This window comes from Ceratotherium simum, chromosome 2 (genome assembly GCF_057802395.1).
Source record: "Ceratotherium simum simum isolate JZ-2026a chromosome 2, ASM5780239v1, whole genome shotgun sequence".
In the NCBI taxonomy this organism is placed as follows: domain Eukaryota; kingdom Metazoa; phylum Chordata; class Mammalia; order Perissodactyla; family Rhinocerotidae; genus Ceratotherium; species Ceratotherium simum.
In genome coordinates this window covers 48554520-48577438 of record NC_141901.1, presented here as the reverse complement: position 1 = coordinate 48577438, position 22919 = coordinate 48554520, and the positions used below count along the sequence as shown (strand labels likewise).

The window sequence follows — 22919 nt, the reverse complement described above, 5'->3', positions numbered from 1 at the left end:
GACAAAGGTAACAATGTAGTATCAAGTCTTTCAGGTAACAGAGTCATGTTTTGGCCACTCCGCCACTCTAAACAGCTTAGCATCACTATTAACAGCTGCTATTAATAGCCCAAGATTCCAGGAGAGTAAGAATTCAGCCACGGTCCCACCTGCATGCAAGAAAGAAACATGCAAGGCCATCATCCAGGTTTCTTTTTTGTTCCCCATGGATGAAGAAAATGGATGACAAGGAGGTAAGTGAGCCACACAAATACAATCACTCACAAGATGGCACTAATGAGGCAGGAGAAAACAAAGAAGAAACATCCAAGCACACACCTAAAATACCACCTGAAACAAATACACCTGATATGAAATGAAGTCACACCCATGTCTTCTTTGTGTGTGATCGCCATCCAAGGGGCAATACCTCTCTGAATGAGACATAGTGGCACTGAATGTGAGGAGAAGAATGGCAGTTAAGAGGACAAGCTTTAGATTCAGAGAGATTTAGGGGCAAATCCCAGATCTACCACTCACCTATGTGACCTTCAGCAAATAACTTTTCTTTGCTTTAGCTTCCATGTATAAAATGCCAATAGGAACTCCTACTTTGTAGAATTATTGTGAGCACTAGATTAAATAACCCAAAGTACATAAAGTGTACAGCACATAGTAAATTACCAATAAGTGGAGTTGTTGTGTAACTGAAACTAAGACTAAGAGGGCAGGCCAAGGAGACAATGGGTCCATTCAAATGATGGACTAAACCATCAGCTATGCATCTATTTCAGCCTATAATATATAATTTAAAAAAAAATTTTCAAACCCTAAAGTACAAAGAAGGCAAATGAGTTTCCTCACCACTTGCATCTAGGGAGGTCACAGTGTTTTCTCGGAGCTCAAAATCCAGTCAGTGAGGGCAAGAAGGGTGACCAGGGAGTGATTCCTTGGAACAGCATCACTGACACACAGACCCTGTCTCTGAAACTCAGAGGTTTGGCATGACAAGGCAAGACCAAGCATCTCCTCTGGTCCCTGCACCTGCAGGTCTCACCTGTGTATGGCAGCACACAGTGGCAAGTATAGCCACTTATGTCATCAAAGCAGGTTCCTTGGTTCAGACACGGATTTGAAGCACATTCATCAATATTCACCTGACAGTTTAAGCCTGTAGACAGAAGAAAAGCAGAAAAACCAAACACAGTGAACCTCTCTGTTAGCCTCCTCATTACCTCTATTACTAAGCAATCCTCTCAGTGATAAAAATTAAACACCTCAGACATTGCATTAATTTCTTCAGGCCTCTGGAACACCTGTTCATTCATTTCAGTGACAAATCCCTGACATACAATCAGTCGGTCAAAGACCGTGCTTAACCAGTCAAAAAGATGAATGGAAGAACAGTATATTCTAATAGGCTGAAAGTCTAATGCACCTTCAAATACAAGTTATTTCTCAATAATGGACCAAGAAGTTTATTAAGAGTAATAATCTGCTGCTGTATCTAAATATAAGCTCTTTCTATACAAAGTATATGGGCAGGGCTTCAAAAGGGAGTATAAATTATCAAGGAATAACATTTGTGAATACATTAATCAAAGCCTCTGATTTATGCCCATTCTTTCATATCCACACTCTCGACCATTGATGTGGCAGTACTTCCTGAAGTCACAAAGCTGTTCTGCCCTGATCCAAGACATGAAACCTACTCCCACTATGAAAAAGTGAAAAGCAAAGAAGCATCAATGGGCATAGGATAGTACCCAAATATTACACACCTTTGCACCTTCACTAGGTCCTGGCACAGAGCCCTAAAATAGAAGATCTATAGCACTATAAAAAAGAAAATGATGGTCTGGGAGGACAGAGGTCTGGGTTCAAGTTGTACTCTGCTCCTCAACAGCTGTACAGCTGTGGATTTATGTTTTGATTTTATTTTGTTCGTTAATCAGCAAGTCTCAATGATACAAAGAAATAAAAGTGCTTTTAAATCTGCAAGTTCCTTTGTAAATGTAATATAATATATCAAATTGATGAAACAATCTCAGAAAAATTTTAAGTAATCAGATAAAGTGACTCTGAAACATATTACTGTATCATGGTGGCCTGGCACAATTTTTGAGTAGGAAAATCAATGACTAAGTGGATGGAGGAGTGCAAATATCCATGATTTAACTAGAGATTTCTCTCTCGTGAGTGTCTAAGAGAAAATTGATGACAACTCAAAAAATGATTTTACACAATACCCACTATTCTGCATTTTTCCAGAAGGCCATAGGTGACTATGTATCTAAGAATATCTCAATGTGAAAGAGAATTTGTTGGAAGGGTTTTGAACACATGGATTCTTCCAGGATATTATTGCTATCATAATTACAGTAAAACAATATTTTCATTCTACTACCAATATCCCTTTTGACTTATCATAGAATCAAACCTGCACCTAGAAGCTGACAACTAGAACACCTGTCCAAAGTTGTATAAGTGGAATCCTAGTGGCTCACCTTAAACAGTACTGTTTCAATTGCTCACCTCTATGCTAGGCTGAAAGTAGAATTTATATCTACATTTATGTTTTTATTCCCGAAGTGCCTTAAAAATACTAAGTGCTCAATTGATGTTTGCTGTATGAATGAAGAGGAAAAAGGAAATGGAAAGGAAGAAAGGAGTCGAGCCATGTGCAACAACAGAAAGGCACAGAGGGAGACAGAAACATGCACTTCTGTTTCACCTTTGAAGCCCTTCTTGCAGGTGCACCTGTATCCATTCACCAGATTGTCACAAGTTCCTCCATTTTGGCATGGGTTAGAAACACATTCATTTTTGTCCACTTCACAGTTGATGCCAACCCAGCCTGCATCACAGAGGCACTTGTATCTGAAAGAAAATAGAATTCTTTATTGTGGGGGATGAATATACAATTGAGTCATAGTTAATACAGGACTTGGCCTGGCACAATTTCCTCGAAGAAACGAGGAACAGAGGAGCTCAAGGGTGAGCTCATCTCATTTCTACTCTTTGATGGACCTACACCTGGATCATCGTGCACACAGTGTGAATCATGTGGGCCCATCTGGAATATTCAGTAAACAGACCTTCCTGGTACTTCCCTGGCTCACAAAGATGCTAGAGAAATTAATTAATTATAGTGAGCTTTCATGTATCAACAGTGGTTGGTACAACATATCAGGCCAATCTGAAAGACACATTAACATGGATAAATCCACACAGTTTCTTTTCTTATATATAAAACTAAAGTAAAGCAAACCCTTCAGATCAGTGGTTTCTGGTGCAAAACAGACACCCAGGAAGCAGGTTAGTATCAGAGGCTCCAAGCCACTCTGAGGAGCTCCAGGGATGTCTGACTTCAGAGACATGCTTTGTTCTGACCTGAAACCCTGCCCTAGAAAGCAGCTAGGGTACTGAGCAGGAGAAGGAACAAAAATGAAGGTATTTGAAATACACAGACTTCATTCACAATTTGAACATCATTAGCACTTAAAATGCCGTATCAGCAGATGACAGCCTCCTTGTCTGGAGATCCTTAGGAAAAGGGTAGATGGGTTGGGATGCTTTGAAGGCTGCCATACTCTGAAACAGGGATACTTGAGTTAATTTACCTTGGAAATAACTTGATTTCCCATTTACCTCTAAATACACTCTTCATTCTTTCACCTGTTGTAAGTACGGCAAATGGCAATGCCCAGAGCCCTGTCCTCTGGCAAGCACACATAGAACTGCCTCATGGGACCTAATGTCACACTCTGTGATTCTAGAAAATTACATATCACACAACTCTCAGGGGCTTGCAAACTGCGAACATTTATTTTACTAGGGCCACATCTAAAGTTAGCTGAGACCAACTTTACTTCAGAGGTACACATTGGTACCATGATAGAACAAAGTTGAGCTTTTTTTAAGCAGAGGGAAAAATCAAATAGAATGTTCCTCAGAACTCAATCTTGCAATAGGTACTAAAAGCACAACTGCCAAAAACTCATAAAATAACGCCAGACTCCTCCATGTGCTGACTACCCACATGAGAGAGACATTCCTCCTTATTTTCCACCTACTCAGCATTGGAAGGTAGGGAAGCCGTGGCAATGTGGAAAACAATAATGCAGACTACCAAATCTTCAGCCAAGTCTCAGCTCAAGTTCCTGACTGACTTCTACAGGGTATGGCCAATACTAAAATCTAAGTGGCTTGGCACAGGTCAATAAGAAATATTGATACATGGCAGCTACTCACCCACTGAGGCCCCCAGTACAGTTTCCATGGATGCAGGGATTACTCAGGCACTCGTTCACCTGTGAGTAGCAGCTGGGGTGATGCGGCCCCTCAGGGCATATACAGCGGAAACCATTCACATCGTTGATGCAGGTCGCACCTTTGCGACAGGGATTGGAGGCACATTCATCAATGTCGATGTTACATCTCTGCCCTGTAGAGAAGGGGGACAGTTTTTGTCAAATCTAAAATACTTAGGGAATAGGCACAGAACTACGAGATATTGTGTTGACATCTTCATCTGCTCAGGCCAGAAGATGCCTTGGGCACCAAATGTCAAGATTTAAAGAAAAAGACACCCAACAGCACTCAGTGCCACGTGAGGAAGGAGCAAACAGCTTATCAAAAGACAATAAAGCAAAGTTAACAAAATGCTGGAACAGTGCTGCGTTTTGACACATATTTTTTCTTCACTCCATCTTAAAAACGGAAATACCACAAGGATTCAAAAAGAGAACACCGAATGCTACCAAAGTTGCCTGCTCCTCTTGGTGCTGTTCTGAGTACTGTCAAAGAAGCTTTTCTTATCTGCTTAAATTGCTTTCAGCTGGTTTACCACAAATTCATTTCTTCAGTCAGTCAACCTCTTACATTTCTACATATGGTAAATCTCAATTAACTAGAATGCTTAGTGAATGGACTATTAATTTAATGATTAAATTGCTTAAAAGAAAAACCATTTTGCTTTCCTTCTTAGAATTGTATTAATCCATTTTCTGCCTCAGAAAGAAGAACATTCTAAGTATAATTTTATTGTCCTCTGATAATTGAGAAAATAATTCAAGGTCTCTCAATCTAGACCAGTGGTTCTCAAACTTTAACGTGCAAAAAGAGTCCCTTAAAGTACTTGTTTTAAAAGGAGATTCTTAGGGCCCATCACCATGGACTGTGATGGGTGGGGTCCAGCAAACCACATTTTAAATAATGCAGGTGGTTCAAATATCACGTTCTGAGAAACTCTGATGTAGACAATTATTAGTTTACCATCATGTAAAAATGCAAATGCTCAGAATATATGAAATTGAGGTGAATATATTCTTCCTCTAAAACATACCCAAGACTGCACTTTGAAAAGATGTCTGCTATAACCTTGATATTTACTGCTTTAAGCTAAATGAAATGTGCCAGTTATATAAGAGTTTTGCTTTGTGAAATTTTGAATCATTGGAATTTAACTATATATTCCAAAATAATATAAAATTTTTAAAATAACCCATAATTCTGTAAATGAATGGCAACAAGCAACTGCTATGAAGGAATTTATAAATTTCAAAGAATACAGTATTCTGATTCAGATAAAAACATGCATTTTTATTTAAGAAAGAGTAACCCTGCATTTAGAACAGGAAATTCCAAATGAAATAGATACCCACCCTTTAAAGTATGGGTATTAACATTTTTTCACCCTCGGTTGCTCTCTAAACCATTATTGGCGGTTCTTGTGGTAAAGACCTATAATCTGGTTGTGGTTGCTGTTTTCCCCTTAAGTGTTTTATTAATAACTCATTTTAAAATACCATTTCCTTAGCCTCAACCTCCAATTTTTTCTTTAGATGTTCGCCACTGGCACCAAGATATGAGCCCGAACTCTTCAACTGCAGAGCTGTCCTCAGCCTGCAATCCAGTGGAGAAGGAGAGGAAAAAGCCTTCTTTATGTTCTGTCCTTTTTTGGAAGCATCTTCTCAGAAGCCACTCCTCCTGAATTTTCTTTTAAAACTCTTTCCAGAATCAATTTCAAGACATCTTTAGCCAAGAGGGTTAGGCACTTTTTTGTGCAGTCTACCATGTGGACTGACAGCTGCTTCCCTAGCAAGGTCCTACCCTTAAGGAGTTTCCACCCAGCCTCAGAAATGCCCAGCACAAGACTGTGCACCCTGTTGGACTCAGTAACTACTGAATGAGAAGTCAACCAATGTTTCTTGTAGGTACTCAACAAATTGGTGTTTAATGAAGAAATGCATGGTATAGTTCAGACTCAAGAGTCTGGGGTTGGATGTCTGAAGTCCCACATTTGAGCTCTAGTCATTCATTCAGCAACATTTACTGAGTGTTTGCTCTGTGCTAGACACTGTTTTAGACACTGACTAAAAAGATGATTTAGGGAGGTCCTTGCCTTCTGGGAACTCACAGTCCTAACTGTGTGACTCACTAGCTGACAACATGGACACATCAAGTTCTATTTCTCAGTTGCCTTATTTGTTAAATGGGGAGAATAAAACTTCCCTATCTACATCTTTTGGTTGTTTTTTAAACTTCTTATTGAGATATAATTGACATATAACATTGTGTAAGTTTAAGGTATACAATGTGCTGGCTTGATACATTTATATATTGCAATATGATTACCACTGTTGCTTTAGCTAACACTTCTATCATGTCACATAATTATCACTTCTTTTTTGTGCTAAGAACAATTAAGATCTACTCTCTTAGCAACTTTGAAGTTTATAATACAGTATTGTTGACTATAATCACTTTGCTAGGCATTGGAACTTATCCGTCTACTAGTTGCAAGTTTGTACCTTTAAACAACATCTCCCAATTTCCCCACCTTCCCTCTCAGCCCCTGGTAACCACCATTCTACTCTCTGTTTCTACAAGTTCAGGTTCTTTATATTCTGCATATAAATGATATCATCCAGTATTTGTCTTTCTCTGACACCTCACTTGGCATAATGCCCTAAAGGTCCATCCATGTTGTCACAAATGGCAAGATTTCCTTCTTTCTCGTGGCTGAATAATATGCATTATATATATATGCCATATCTTCCTTATCCATTCATCCATTGATGGACACTTAGGTTGTTTCCATATCTTGGTTATTGTGGCTAATGCTGCAATAAACATGGGTGTGCAGATATCTCTTTGAGATACTATTTCAATTCCTTCAGATTTCAATTCCTCAGGAGTGAGATTGCTGGATCACATGGCAGTTCCTATTTTTAATTTTTTGAGGAACCACAATACTGTTTTCTAAAATGACTGTACCATTTTACATTCCCACCAACAGTGCATAGAGTTCCCTTTTCTCCACATCCTTGCCAACATTTGCTAACTCTTGCCTTTTGGTAATAGCCATTCTAATAGGTGTGAGGTGATATTGTGTTGTGGTTTGATTTTCATTACCCTGATGAAGAGTGATGCTCTGCATCTTTTCATATATCTATTGGCCATTTGTATACCTTCTTCGGAAAAATATCTATTCAGGTCCTTTGCCCATTTTTCTTTCCTGATTCTAAACATTTATTTGTTTTCCTTCATCACTTATGTATTTCTTGAATGTATGTACATTGTTTATACTTTCTTCCACAGTCTTCTGTCATTTTCTTATGCAGGCAGTCTGGGTTCCTGATCACACTTTAAATCTTTTTGAAAGCATGAACTCATTTTCTACCACCTTTGCCACAATGCAATGCTCCTCACTTCCCCTTGTTCTTAGCCATATGCCTGTGCAGAATATGCCATTATCTGGTTCACTAAGGGTCAGAGAACCAAAAAGCAATTGCATGTTCAACATTTATAAATGCATAATTTATAAACATTCATAAACTTTACTACTGATTAGAAACTATTGTAAGAGCTTTAAAGAGAGAATAGATTATAAAACTCATACCTATGTTTTCTTGTTGTATTTTGGTGATTTTATATAGTTTTATAAGGACATTGTAACGAGGATTAGCTATGCTAGTAGATTTGTCACTCATGATTAGCCTTTCAAATGCTATTTGAAAATAACTAGGGTTTGGAAGATTGTGAAGCCTTCAAAACTTCACCTACTTCAGATGATATTGGATTTCTAAACACAAATAATGATTTACAGCTTAAAAATACAATCAGTCTGTGGTTAAATCACGTAGCTCTGAGAATGAGAGTGGACACTTCCAGTATCCTCTACCTGGAAATTATTGGGAATTTTCCAATAACATTTTCTAAAATTGGGTTTAGCTACTCCTGCCTAATGTGGCTTTTTTAATTGGGGTATAATTGACATACAACATTATATTAGTTTCAGGTGTACAACATAGTAATTTGATATTTGTATGTATTGCAAAATGATTACCACAGTAAGTCTAGTTAACATCCATCACTACATAGTTACAAATTTTTTTTCTTGTCCTCTGCCTACTTTTTAAAAAGATTATTTGCTTCTTTGCTATTGAGTTGTACAAGTTCTTTATATATTTTGGATATTAACCTCTTATCAGATATACTGTTTGCAAATATTTTCTCCCATTCTGTGGGTTGCCTTTTCAACTTATTGTTTCCTTTGCTGTGCAGAAGCTCTTTAGTTTAATGTACTCCTGCTTGTTTATTTTAGTTTTTGTTCCCTGTGCTTTTGGTTTCTTATCCAATCTATCTACCTTTATGGGCTATTATGAGACGTCAGCAAAATAATACATATGAAGGTGAAACTGAAAAAGTAGTTTATAGAAATACTACATGATTTCTTACTTTTCCCATTCAATCAGTAAGTATAATGAGGTTTGAGGAGAACAGAGAATTTAGTCTTAAAAAAAAAATTCTCTTAAATCTGTCAAAGCTGTTATTAAAATGGTAAAAAAAAAAAAGTAGTAATATTAAAATAAAACAAAGGAAAGAAAACACCGCACATTTATAGTTCACGAGTATATACCACAGTTGTCTCTGATATTTTTAGCAGCTGACTAAAAAAAAAAACAAAAAAAAAAAACAGACCTGGAAAACAGTTTCAAGAACAGGGTACCACCCAGTAACCAAAACATTCCATTTCTTGGTTATGTAGTTTCATGCTACACCTTAAGTTTATCCTAGAATATTTTTAGCCATGTCCTCCCTCCTTGACCTTCCTGGTTTGCTGAATGTTAAAAAGAGGGAGAATATGATTCACTGGCATTTCCAAAAAAAATAAGTCCAGTCTAAGGCTTGTATCTAAAAAGGAAGCACAAGAGGCACCCACTTGGGCTGCCCAGTGAAGTGGGAATGAGCAGCCTCTAGAGAAGGATTGCCTGGGGTGGAATTCTGGCCGTAGTGCACTGGTAATGCTACTTAACCTCTCTAAGCTCTGGGGTTCTCGTCAATACCATAGGAATGATAATAGCAGTGACAATTAAATGAGATTAGGCACTTAATTTAATTCCTAGCTCAAAATAAGTCCTTAATAAGTGGTAGCTATTCTCTACTTACTACCTATTTAACAAAAATGCATCTATTATCCTAACTAGCAGGAATTTTTGTGTATTCAGTTGGCTGTCACTTAATCTTGGAGTAAGAAGTTTCAGGACACAGGAGTACATCTGGCTACCACCAGCAGTGCTTGGCATGAGATATGAGAGCTTTCACCATACCTGTCTTCTGAGTGATCTTCCATTTAACAGGGATTACGGTGACCCAGGTGGGCCACAAACACTCCTCTCTAGCATCCACAATCATACCAAGCAGGAGAAAGGATTGTGAAATACAGAGGAAAGTAAGTTCCCGGTAAGTGAGGGGCAGGCATCCACTTCAATTGGATCAAATTGCCTTTCGACATCATAGTGTAAAAAGCTCTGAGGAAGTTTCTCACATTGGTTGCAAATGCCCACATGGTATTTATTAAATAGTAACATCATGTTAGTGTCTGCTTGTACGTGGCACTGTCTTGAAAGAATAAGATGGGCACAGTATATGCCCTCTGACAGTGCCATTGACAAACAGGAGTGTCAGCAAGGGGCCTCAGGTTTCCTCAGTAGCCTCTAGCACTTTTTGATCAGAGGGCAAAAGATAAAGGTAATCTTATTAACAACAGAAGAGAGAAAATGTGTGTGAGTTTGTGTATGTGCACACGTGCGTGCATGTGTAAATGCCCTCCTGCTTATAACTTAAGAATTATTATAACCAATTTCATTTTAGCCATTTACTTTCTTCCTCCCGGGGAAAAAAAAATATCACTCGTGCTAGCCAAATTAGGTTGGTCCTCCTAAGTTCTGGCCTTATCCAACAATCTCCCATAAGAAGTACTCAGAAAAAAGCATTCAGTGTTTTCAGAGAATTTTACCTAGGATAGGGCTTTACGGAAGTCATTCACTACCAAGTGTAGAAAAATAAAGGTGGCTTTAGAAGCTATATAACTCAAGCACAGCGACAGAAACTCATGGTCTGACTAGAAATTCTTTTCAGGTAGCTATAAACACATGGTCTAAAAACTCTAACTAATGAGTTTCACGTTACCCTTTAGGAAAGGTCTGCAAGTAGAAAATTGGGCCAGAGAAGCACAGAAACAAAACTTTTAACCTTCCAAGAGACAAAAAAATTAGGAAACATTAGAAAAGTCATTTTCCTTTAGATGCCCTTTTCCCAAAGTGATAGGGCTGAAGGTGGGACCTCGCAGCAAAAAGGAGCAGTACCTGTGAATCCTGCTGAGCAGACACAACTGTAACGATTGACACCATCCATACAGACTCCATGGACACAAGGGTTACTTGCACAGTCATCAAAATTGATTTCACAATTAACACCTGAAAAGATAAAAGCAAAGAGAAACCATGCAACATTATCACAGAAATATCAGTGATCTCTGCTTGTGATGCTAAGTGTTAAGAAATCTAAAGGGTATCCAGCCAACCCTGGATGGAGTAAAGCAGTGGTTCTCTAAGTGCAGTCCTCCAGACACTGTCAGGGGGGTCATGAGGTCAAAATGATTTTATTAATCATACACAGCCACTATTTGCCTTTTTCACTGTGTTGGCACTTGCACTGATGGTGCAAAAGCAATGGAGGTAGGGCTGCTGACATTTGAGCCGGAATCAGTGGCACCAAATTGTACCGGTGGTCACTGTATTCTTCCCCTCCGTGCAGTCACAGTTAAAACAGTCAAAATTATTAGCTTTATAATTTATTACATCTCGACACTTGAGTACACATCTACTGTTCTGTGTAATGAAGTGAGAAGTACTCAGAAAGCAATTCTGTGGCGTGCCAAAGTACAGAGTTGTCTCCAGGAAAAGCATTTGTGTGACTGTTTGGGTTTTGAACTGAAACAGTTGCTTTTTTCATGGAATCTCATTTTAATTGAAAGAACAACTGATAGACAAACCAGGGCTATTCAGACCTAAGTATTTAGCAAACATTAAGTGAAAGAAGTAAACCTGTCATTTCAAGGAAAACAATTGACAGTATTGGGCTCCAAAGATAAAATTTAAGCTTCCACATGCAAATTAGAATTTTGGAATTTGTATCCACCACTGTAAGCTTGAAACTGACTGTCACTATTATGGGCTAAAGTTCAGAATGAATCTTAAGAGTATAACTTCCTTAACTTCCTCCTGGGTATGCTGTCTTCCTCCTCGTCTATTCCCCAGATGAATGGTAGCATGTGGCTATATTAAGAAAGGTTTAATCATAGATATGGGTAACTAAACAGTAGGAATATACCAATCATTATTGTTACCATTATTTTGTAAAAACAGTCAGGATATTTCATTATTTATTTAACATGAATTTAGTGATGCTTTTTGGGTATCATAGAAGAATATCTTGATAGTTTAAAAAGTCTAAAAATAAAGCCTGGCAATAAGGATATAAACTAACAAATGAAACTTCCATAACAAAGTGCCATACTTTTGATTCACTCATACTTTGTATTAATATTTATTAATAACAATAATCACATCAAAAATTTATTGATCTATTATTATGTACCAAGTACTCTGCCTCCCTCTTTACATAACTTTTCTCTAATCTTCTCACTCAACCACCAAATCACGTTGCATTACACTCATTTTATCACGGACTTGCACAATTATGGCAGCACAGCTAGGATGCAACCCGGCTCTCTGGATTCCATACTCTTCACCACAGCATACTGGTCATTCTATGATTAATGAGGCTACACTGCCTCACTAGCCACAAATGAGGCAAGGGTTTCCATATTCCCTGTATACAAGTGCATACCTTTAGCAGATGTGCCCGCCCTTGGCTGACAACCTCCATTTACCAGCAACTGACCAAGGCAGGCCCCAGGAAGCTATGGTGGTCCAGTGTGACTCTACCCCCATGGCCAAGTTTTGTTCCAGCAGGAACAGACACATAGCCCAAGCTGGGCCAGTGAGATTCTCTCACTGGAATGTTGGAATATAAACTGTATGACCTATGGTCTGCAAATGGCCCTGATTCCTGTAATCTCTGCAAAGCCTTATTGATCAATTCTCATTTGGAATCCATAAGATGTTTCTGTGTGCTTTCATGAAATTGTTTTTTCTTGTTTTGTTGTTGTTTACTTGTTTGTTAATGATTCTTTAAGCTAGTCAAGCTGGTTTCTGTGACTTGAAACCCCCAAAAAACTTACGTAAAACAGTTTCCCATCATAAGATCAGAGGTGAAAGGAAGCATCAAAAGTGATTCTGGGTAGTATATCTCACGTCAAGTACCCAGTGAGTGAGAAAACACAATCATAACCAGAAAATTGTAAAGTATCCCTTCTGTCTACACACTCATCCAAATGCCAACCTACCAATTTAGACCATATTATGAATGGGTCATGGATTCTTACTCTAGAACTTGAGAGTCTATTCATAATGATTAATTGAATGAATCCTTTCACCCAGGCCCCTAGTACATGCCAGGTCTTTCTCCACCCACTATAGACCAAGATTCTTTATGTTGCCCGCATCTTTTTGCTTAATCTCCAAGCAGCCAGAGGAATGAATTTGGCAGTTTTCTGAAATTCTGGGCCTTCCTTTTCTATGCTGCCTGCACACCACTCATATTTACTTCTTGTCTTTCTCAGTGACAGCTACTTACACCTTCTCTGCCCTCCCCAGGGAACACACCTGATACATTCTGGCATAACAATACAGTCCCAGAGAAAACAAAGTGCTTGCCAACCCACCACTCACCCAGGTTTCCAGTACGTTGTTATAATGGGAATGATAGCAAAGCCTAAAACAGCCCCACCATTCTAAAGGCATCCATTCAATTGCTTGTAAATCTCTCAAATTTCTTTTCATACTGCAATTTCTCATGTCTGGGGACCGGCCCGGAAGCAAATTGCTTTTGGAAGGTTTCACAAAGATCTATTCAGCCCTTTTAGTGAGTTATCTAAACGTGGGGAGGGGGGAGGCATTTTCAACTGTGAAGGCATGGGATGTTTTTCGTATGCTTGAGCAACTCAAAAAGGACTTTGTTTTCAAACTTGGCATGTAAGAGGTCCTGGATGAAGACCAGGGCCTTTGACAAGTTTGAAGAAATGGATTTGGAAATAACAAAATAAAATGAGGGCAGCGAACCACCTCTCCCACCTTTGCCCCCTACATAGGCTATTTTCCTTAAATCGAGAATGAGTTCTCAATAAATCACTCCCTTGTATTGGCAGGTCCCCTTCTAACAAAGGCACCCACTAGTTAATCTTCCACTAATATATTTTCCTTTGATCTGAGACATAGTGCTTCCCTGTCCATTAACCACAGTTGTGACCATAATTATTCCTCAAATAAGTAAAACAGAATCCAGTGAAACCTGTGAAATGCTGCTGCCTGAGAAAATAATTCAACATTTCCCCAGAAAGAGCAGCATGCCCTCACAACTAACAAGCAGTCATTCAACCGGAGTCAGGAAACCGCAATGAACTTGGGATGGGAAATGGCAGCTCTGCATTCTAATTTACAATGACTGGGACATGCTGCAAAGTCTTTCCTCTCCCTTACAATCCCCTAAACTGCCCAAGACCCACCAGAGACAAATGGCAGAAGAAAAGTGTCACATTAAAGATACTAGAGTCTGAAATATAGAAAAAACTATTGGAAGGGCAGGAAGGAGGAAGGGAGGGAGGGAGAGTGAGACAGAGGAAGGGAGGAGGAAAGGACCAACTTCATTAAACTGAGTGGGGTGGAGGTTAAAGAAAAAAAGACAACCAAATCAAGCCACAAAGACAAGAGGGTTTTCAATTTTAAATAATAATTTCAATTTTTTAAAGTGGTGTGCCTCTTTTTAATGAAAAACACATACACAAAATCATCAGCTTTGTAAAGCTATTGTCTCTAATTTCTCCACTGGCTAGAGCCATCTGCCTCTGAGATGTTTCTGGCTGTGGCTTTGGCTGTGCTTCTCTGAATCAGGACTATTTTTTAGGCACCTAAGTATATGCCGAGAGAGTCTGAGACATCTGTGTAAACTGTTTTTGAGAAACAGTGAAAACACCAAAGGAAACATACACAGAGCAGGCTTACCTGACGTGCCCGGCTGGCAGTTGCACTGGTAGCCATTTACCAGGTCGATGCAGCGACCATCATTCAAGCAAGGGCTGCTGTAACACTCATCTATCTGGTCACTACAGATGGCGCCCATGTACCCGGGATTGCAGATGCAGGTGTAGGAATCAATCCCATCCTGACACTGGCCGTGGTGGCAAGGGTCGGGGTCACAGTTGTCGATGTTTTCCTCACACAACACACCAGTGAAACCTTGGAAGGAATTTGACCAAGGAGGCTTAAAACCTAAGGCCAATACTCCACACCTGAACTTAAGTGTAGTCACATCCACTTACCCTACACATCCCATGTCTTAAACAATTCATACTGCAGGCAATGAGCAGTTGAAACTGACTATTTGCATTGATTTATAAGGCAGCTGGAGATTGTGCTTAAAATAAAGGTTTTCAAATCAAATTAAAGAATTCACATACCTTTTTTTCTAAACAATCGATGGTTTCATTACAGAGACGCTTTAACTGCATCTTCATTTCATACTGGGCTTCAGCGGGGAAGAGCTCTCAATATTTTTCCTTTATATGTTTACCTCTATATTCCTTTCCTCTCAAACCCAACATACAGGCACTGTATTAATGGTCTCATGGACCTTATCTTCCCAATTCTGACCTTAGAGGACAGAGAACTTTCCTTTATTCCTCTCAACCCCTCCCAGAGAGCTATGCGCATATAGTAAATTTTTAATAAATACTTTTTGAATAAATGAATGAACAAGTAATGAGAATTTAAGAGAAAAAGGGACAAATAAAAGCTCCTTCATTCAACATTAAATCTCTTTTAAAGACCCCAGTAGGGCTCGCCTCCCTTTTAAACATGAGTCCAAGGTTTTTAATTTCTCTCCAGTGAAGGTTATTCTTCATGAGCATAATCTGGCTAGAGGAGGACAAAACCTGGAACTTCTCCAGCCAGAGACAACAGTTATGAAAAGAAAAAGAAGTTAAGTGATTCATCTGACAGGGCCTATTCTAAGTAGGCCTAATAAGTGGTAATGTTCCAATATGACTGAAATATTAATTCTCTGTGTTTATTTTTGTGACTTTGTCTTTCTGTGATCAGAAAGAAATCATGCACATGATGTTTAAAATCCTTTAAGAATTCATTTTCTAAAATAAGAAAAATGTCTTGAATTATATTCATAACTTCTTTCTCTCTTAAGCAGTCAGATAAAAAAGAAATTGGGAAATCACCTTTTCTAATAATTTCTAGTCTTGCTCCACAATACTGTTCTGTGCAGAAGCAAATGTTCACTCCCAAATGAGAAATGGGGCCATAGATCAGAAACGTACAGATTCTTTTTGACTCTAGTAACAGCAGTCAGGAAAGAGGACCCAAACTTTCCCAGACAGAGCTCTCTCTCCTGTTCAGATACACACCTGACGCTCATAGCATGAGTCGTTTTTTAGACAGAAAATTCTGCACTTGCACACAATCGCCCTTAGACTTCTGGGCCTTTGTTCAATCACTTGCCTCAAGAAACACAGAGATAGGCCTCCTGCTGAGAAGCCCCAGTGAAAAATAGCTTTCAACTGGAATTCTTTTATTTCCCAAAAGAGTAAGTCAAGCCAGCTGGAAACTCATTGCTGCCAAAATCTGTCCCAGAAAGACATGGACACCAAATGGTAATGTCCAGGCCAGGCCACTATTGCGGTGGAGAATGAGGCAGGTGTTATAGAAGGAAATAGTGAGAGCAGGAAAAAATATGCCGGAAGAAGCTGTTCACAGAGCAGCCCGTTAGTGGACTGGCCTGGTAGGGCAGCTAGAAGAGGACAGTCTCCTATTTTGCTCAGGTGGGCCTACCAGGGGAATAAAAAGCGAGAAGAATCTTACCTGTGGCACACTGGCATTCATAGCCATTCGGGTGATCAATACACTTTGCCCCATTCAGACACGGAGTACTGGAACAGTCATCAATATCAATCTGGCAAACTGGTCCAGTGAAACCTTCAAATGGCACAGTGATGACACAAGTCAAAGGATTATCCTATGTCTTCCTTTACTATGAAAATGGTGCCCATAAAGAGTTGGGTTAAGTTACTAGCAGGGCTTATACCAATGAGTCAGCAAACGTAAAATTATTCTCCCCAACAGGTAACTGGAATAACTGGGTGAAGCTCAGGGCATCAGAGGCACCTGTGTGTGTCTCCACCTGTTTCTTCCCACCAAAGATTTCACTCCTAGTTAAAGTACTGACTGAATGGTTATAGGTAGAGCCCTCAAACAAGTGAGTGTAGCTTCAGAGGAACTGGGACCTTCTCTCTGAAGAAACAACAAAAGAGGCCATAGTCTATGGCAGAAAATTTGGCATGTCTTCAACAAGAGCTTTGGGAAGCAAAAGGAGAGACAGAGCATTCTCTGGAAAAAATTAACTTGTTTCTGGATCCCTGGGTGAAATGTCTAAAAAGAATCATCACACAGAGGGCTTCAAGAATATGACCCATGGGAAAAAAAATTAAATTCTGAATGGCCTACAGCTAAGGCTTCTGTGAGGTATGAACTTTCTGAAATACACACACAGACAGAGAGGTCATGGGCCATTCAGAATAGACTTGGACTTCTGGCCACAAAGGATCTGGAAGACACACTAGCTGAAACAAGTTCTTTATTTCTGTACACACACACTTCTACCCTGAAGTGCTCACTTTAATGATTTCCTCATGTACAGCCCACACACATTCTCTCCCTCCTCCCTTCCCTATGGTCAGTCAGCTTTGTGCTTTCAAAGGAAACAGGGGCAGGTGGTGGGCACTTACCAGGCGGACACAGACACTGGAAGCGATTGACTTTATCCACACACTGCCCATTGTTCACACAAGGGTTGCTCTGACATTCGTTTATCTCCAATTCACAATGCACACCTTTGAAACCTGAACGAAATAGACCACACAAGTGGCTTAGAAAGAAAGAAAGGCATATTCTAGCCAAGAAAGCACAAATTTGCAAAAATGACTACATCCTCCATGAGAATGAACCTTTCTGCAGAGGGCAAAGGGAACTCTGCCATGACGGGAAATAGGCACTGTCAGCATCAGACAGGTAATACTCTGGGATATCCATGTCACTGTGAAGAGGGGGAAGAGGTTACCTCCAAAGACACTGGTAAGACCTAGCATGCCAACAAAGACTGTCCCTCTGACCAGTCCAGGCTTTGCTTTCAGGACCGTGCCAGGCTCACAGGATCTCCTCTCCACATTCCTAAAGACCAACTGAGTTGGAGATGCTGTTGCTCCCAGGGTGCAAGTCAAGGTCAGGAGGGCCTCCCAAGCCTAGAGTGGCTAGCATCCTTAACCAGGCAAAGCAGCCACTGTCAGCTGGCATTTTAAGCTGGATTTAGCTGTGCTCTCTGAGGACTTAAGAAATAGTCTTTGCAGAAGAGCTCCAGAATACAAAAAAGCATGTGTATATCACTATGAATAAATGGTAAGTTCTTTTATAATTATGGGTAAAATGAATTTCTATAAATGGAATGGAATGGTATTTGTAATATATCAGGGGATTAAGAAAACTTGCTGTTTAAAGGATTCATGTGGTAAATCCTTCATTAAATCAAAGAATACTTGCACAAAAACAATCACTTCTGAATTTTTCTCTTCATGCAACTGATGCTGAGGGCTTCTTTAATTTGGTCTCCATAGCTCTAATATTCTAGTACTGCCTTACTCCTTAAGGGTCCTCTTGGCTGGGAACCCTGTCATTATTGGGAATTAAATGCTAACACAGCTCATGGAATTGACACACTAGACTGAGTGCTCCACCTACGAGAAGTGCAGTGCAGTGCCCCCTATCTAGACCCCACACACTGATGGTTCCACGTACCTGGCATGCACAGACATGTGAAGCCTCCAATCTTATCCAGACAGGTGGCATCGTTCTGGCAGGGGTCTGAATGGCACTCGTTGATGTCCATCTCGCAACGAGGCCCTGCATAGCCCTTCAGACACTCACAGTGGAAGGCGCCATCTGTGTTCACACATTTTCCTGCATGCTCACAAGGATTGCTATTGGCTGGAAGACACAAGCAGCAATTACCGAGATCAAAGCACTTGATGGAGTTTCCACAAATGTGGACTGCAGAAGCACATCTGATTGTTACAGCATTAGGGCCAGGCCTTTAATAATCTGGTTCTCAATTTCCATATTCTTCCCTAAAAAAAATAAATAAGAAAGACTAGGGCAATCTCAATTCTTGTGTATCTCTGCTGTTCTTTTGCCCAAACTGTCACTAAAGCAAGGCTTTCTATTAGGAACCAGGGACAGACCTTTCATATATTTCAATTCCCAGAAGAGAACATATAGTTACACTGACAGGTGAGTTGTAAACAGTAGGCACGTGACAGGAGAAACATGCGCCTAGAGTAAAATGTGCTTCAGTTTAAATGCCTGCAGAGCTTGACAGAGGAACCACGAGGAACAGGAAAAGTTCCATGTACTCACCCATGGCACACTCATCCACATCTTCTGTGCAGTCAGCCCCTTTGTAGCCTTGTGGGCAGGTGCAAATATACTGCCCATTCAGAGGGTTGGTATCACACAGTGCCCCCTTGTGGCAAGGATTGCTGATGCATGCATCATCCAGATGACATAGGAGACCTGTCACAGCGTGGGGCAAGAAGAACAAAAACAAAAGTTCCCTTACTTGGGGAAGTTTTCTCTTTAAAGGAGAACGGAAAACCTTGTGATGGGCTCATCAAAATCCAATATGGACATTTAGCGGCAACTTCCCCTTTGCCTGATCCTACCTTAGGGACACACTGCAGCCATCAGCAAAGCAAGGGGCTTCTGCAGACAAGCCTAGTGCTCTGACCCTGAGCCCTCAGCTAGACCTCTCCTCAAGGGCAGAGTCATCTACAGGCCAGAAAGTGAGCTGGTTAGACGACAGAGACAGGAAAATGGAGATATCCTTCCTAAAGAGCTGCCAGATTTAGCAAATAAAAATAGAGGATGCCCAGTTCAATTTGAATTTCAGATAAACAACAAATAATTTTTACTATATGTCTCAAATACTGCATGCATCCTGTATTTTATTTGGAAACCTACTTTCCCAAAATCATGCTACCTGATGACCACGGGGCCACCAACATTTCACTAGTCTCAGAATAAAACAGCAGCTGAACATCATCAGCCTATACTAAGGCAGTTTTTTAATAGGGTCAACATTCCTGGCTAAAGTACCCCCAGGACTCTGAATATATTACTAGGTTCTGTGTTCTGCGTTGTTCACAAGGGAACTAGATTTTCCAGTCTGCAATTAGCTTAAGAACAGGTAACTAAGGCTTCTTCTACAAAGCTGGAGGTGGGGCTTTTGGAAAGACCTAGATATGAGAACAATTTCAAAACTGCTAGGCACAAAGTTCTTTCAGTTAAGCTATCTTCTTCCATCACATTCCTGCCTTCATTGCCCTCTACTAGAACTAGAAGCTGTTAAACTGAGAGGCTAGAGCAATGCTAACTTTGCAGTCGGTAAAAATCCTCCCTTAAAGGAATATTTCCATAGACATTGAGAGCTGGAATGCACTTAAATGCTTCTCTCCTGCCAACTCCTTCTGAGTAAACAGATTATTTCTTCTTAAAATGAAGTCCCTAAGTCCATTTATTAGTAATTTTGTCTTAATTTCTTAGGTGCTTTTCAGCCTAAGATCTTAAGGAGGTCAATAGATGCTCCCCAGGCAATAGTTACTAATTTTCATTTTTGGGGGATGAAAAACTCAGGTACATAGAGTTGAAATGAGACGCAGAAGTCCTAAGGAAGAAGACTAACTTCATAGCACTTTGGCTAGTGATTACATTTCCAGAAGAACAGCCTTGAGTGACATGTTCCTACAGATGGTAATTAAAAGGACACAGCTATCTGGATAAAGAGAAGAAGGCAGAAATTCTGATTGCTCACCAGCCCCTTCCCTGATCTCCAGATCTGTCCTTCTGCTGGCCTTACCTGCTTTTCCTTCTGGGCACATGCAAGAGAAGGAGGCCACTCGGTCAATGCAGGTGGAGCCCGGAGTGCAAGAGGCGAAGGCACAGTCATCAATGTTCTCACTGCAGTCATCTCCACTCCAGCCATTAACACATACACAGCCATAGCCCCCATTGCGGTTGGTACAGGTGCCCCCATTCTGACAGGCATTGGGTTGCAGCAAGCACTCGTCCACATCCTCTGTGCAGAACTGTCCTTTGGGGGAAAAAGTGCCTTTGATTAGGGCTCTTAAGTCTTAAAGGATTAGTACCACACCAGCTCTCATACATTCTTCACCTTCACGTGACCTGCCTGAAATTAAGGCAAGCAGAACAGCAGACCAGGCCCTCACATGAATTTTAAGGCCAGCTTGAGCCACCCAAATGATATTTATTCCAGGCAAATATTTAAAGAAGAATGGAAGTTGCTAGCCTTAGAAATTCTGACAACATGAGAATTTAGCCAACCTGTCAAACAGAATTTAAGTCTTATAGGATGCTTGACTCAGTTAAATCCCTGGGACACTGAATATATAAGTGAGAAGAGTGAGGAGAGAAGAGTCTAAGAAACGAGTAAGGAAAAGAATAATTAGAAGGAACCAAAAAGTCAAAATGTTAGGGCAATTTTCTCTATCTTGACTGTACCAACGTCCATATCCGAGTTACGGTACTGTACAATAGTTTTGCAAGATGATGTTACCATTGGGGGAGACTTGGTAAAGGGTATAGGGCATCTCTCTCTATTAATTCTTATAACATGTGAAACTACAATTATCTCAAAATATAAAGTTTAATTAAAAAATAAAAGTAAGGACAAGCAAGGGTAAAGAGAAGAGATTAAGGACAATGAAAAGCCTTAGTAAAATATGGATGTGAAAGGTAAGGTCAAGAAGATGAGATTGAGCAAATTGTGCTCAGCCTGACACACCCAAGCTTCAAGCATGTGGATTTGTAGAATAAGATGCAGAAAGTTGACCCAAAGTAATAGAAGATGGAAAAAGGATCAGTTTGCTCTGCCTGAAAAAGAGCAAACTGAAGGATGATAAACATGAGACCGCTTATGGACATACTGCAGGTCACCACAATAGCAAAGGACGGAGGACTGTGGCAAAGGCTCTCAGGCTCTGTGACAAGGCACAACAGTATATCTTCAATTTATAAGCAAGGAATTTGTGATTAACAAGCAGTTTGGTGCCAGGCCACCTGAGTTGTAAAACAAGTTGATGAACTGGTCTTATTGGAGGTCTTTTGATACCAGTTTAGAGAGCTAGCAAAAGGAACTAATATTCATATCATCTGAATTCTCTAAGACATAACACGACAAGTGGCTGAAACTCAAAAAACCTCAAGGTACCCTTAATTCTTTCCTTGTAAAAGAACTCAATGAATAATTCAAAAAGGCATTCTGATGAAGAGGCCTCTTAATGAAAAAGCATATGACGTTTATACTCAGAAAATGCCAAGTCTATCCCTAGTCCCCAGAATATCTAACAATAATTCAATTGGATCAAGTATTTTCAGAAAGCCTGCAATGTGCCTAGCTGTGTAACCTCACTGCTAGCAGAAGCTAGCTGTGTCTGAGCTAAGCTAACTGAACACCTATTCTTTACTCCTATCAAACCCATACATCCATTATTACAGAACCAACATCACTCTATTGCATTTATTTGATTGTACATCCATCTCCCATCACTTGGCTACAAGCAACCTCAGTTCAGGAATATCTTTTTGTATTCCCAGCTAAGATCCTACTGCTTAGGACGGCAGGATGGCAGGATGAGTGTGTGGGCATCTCTGGAACTCTACGCTCAGGAACCCCTTTCTCTGCTCCTCTCTTCATCCCACCTTATGCATATAATTCTTGAAGCAGCTACCATGTCTTTACATGATCATGCCCTCTTGGTCATAGCTGACTGAGCCAGGATGGGCATCTGATACAACCTTTATCACTGTGTCTGTTTTCACTTTTGGAAGGGACCCTTTGTCACATGGACCAAAAGGATGAAGTGGCCAGTCTACAGACAAAGTGATATGGGTGAATCAGATGTGCTCAGAAGAGAAAAACAGAATTATGGTGGCATTCAAGTTATTGGTTCCAGTTGTTCCTGAAGCTCGACTGCTCCCAAGGCCATTTAGGGGCACAGCCATTCTGAGAGATGTCAATTCCAATAGGCTTCTCTAATTTCAGATGGGGATCTGTCAATTGCAACTCAGTATTAACTAACACAGACTGAGTGAGTAAGTGCTCACATTGGCAATCAATTCCCCTAGGGCAGATGATGTCATTTATTACAGAAAGCTTTGCTCCCTTACTGGCAGAAATTCTACCTCAGAGAAAAGACAGATGTGTAATTAGGATACAGGTGGGATTTAGAAATGAAAACATGACCGAGAAGTAGGTGAAGAGTTGCTGTAACCTGGAAATTTCTGAGAGTCTTATCTCTTACACTTATGCTAACTCAAATATCTATGTTACCCTCA

At 40.1% G+C, this 22919-nt stretch overlaps 1 protein-coding gene across 1 annotated transcript in view; it reads right to left on the bottom strand.

Moving 5' to 3' along the window:
• Positions 1-22919, bottom strand: part of NOTCH2 (notch receptor 2) — a 155681-nt gene that overhangs the window by 38084 nt on the left and 94678 nt on the right. Inside the window, exons 6-15 of the mRNA XM_004420593.3 lie at positions 20422-20655; positions 18924-19079; positions 18306-18494; positions 17243-17356; positions 16320-16433; positions 14454-14687; positions 10635-10745; positions 4234-4426; positions 2714-2859; positions 1037-1150 (exon numbers count right to left, since the gene is read on the bottom strand). Of these exons, the coding sequence (XP_004420650.1) occupies positions 1037-1150; positions 2714-2859; positions 4234-4426; positions 10635-10745; positions 14454-14687; positions 16320-16433; positions 17243-17356; positions 18306-18494; positions 18924-19079; positions 20422-20655 (1605 nt within the window). The remainder of the gene's footprint in view (positions 1-1036; positions 1151-2713; positions 2860-4233; positions 4427-10634; positions 10746-14453; positions 14688-16319; positions 16434-17242; positions 17357-18305; positions 18495-18923; positions 19080-20421; positions 20656-22919) is intronic.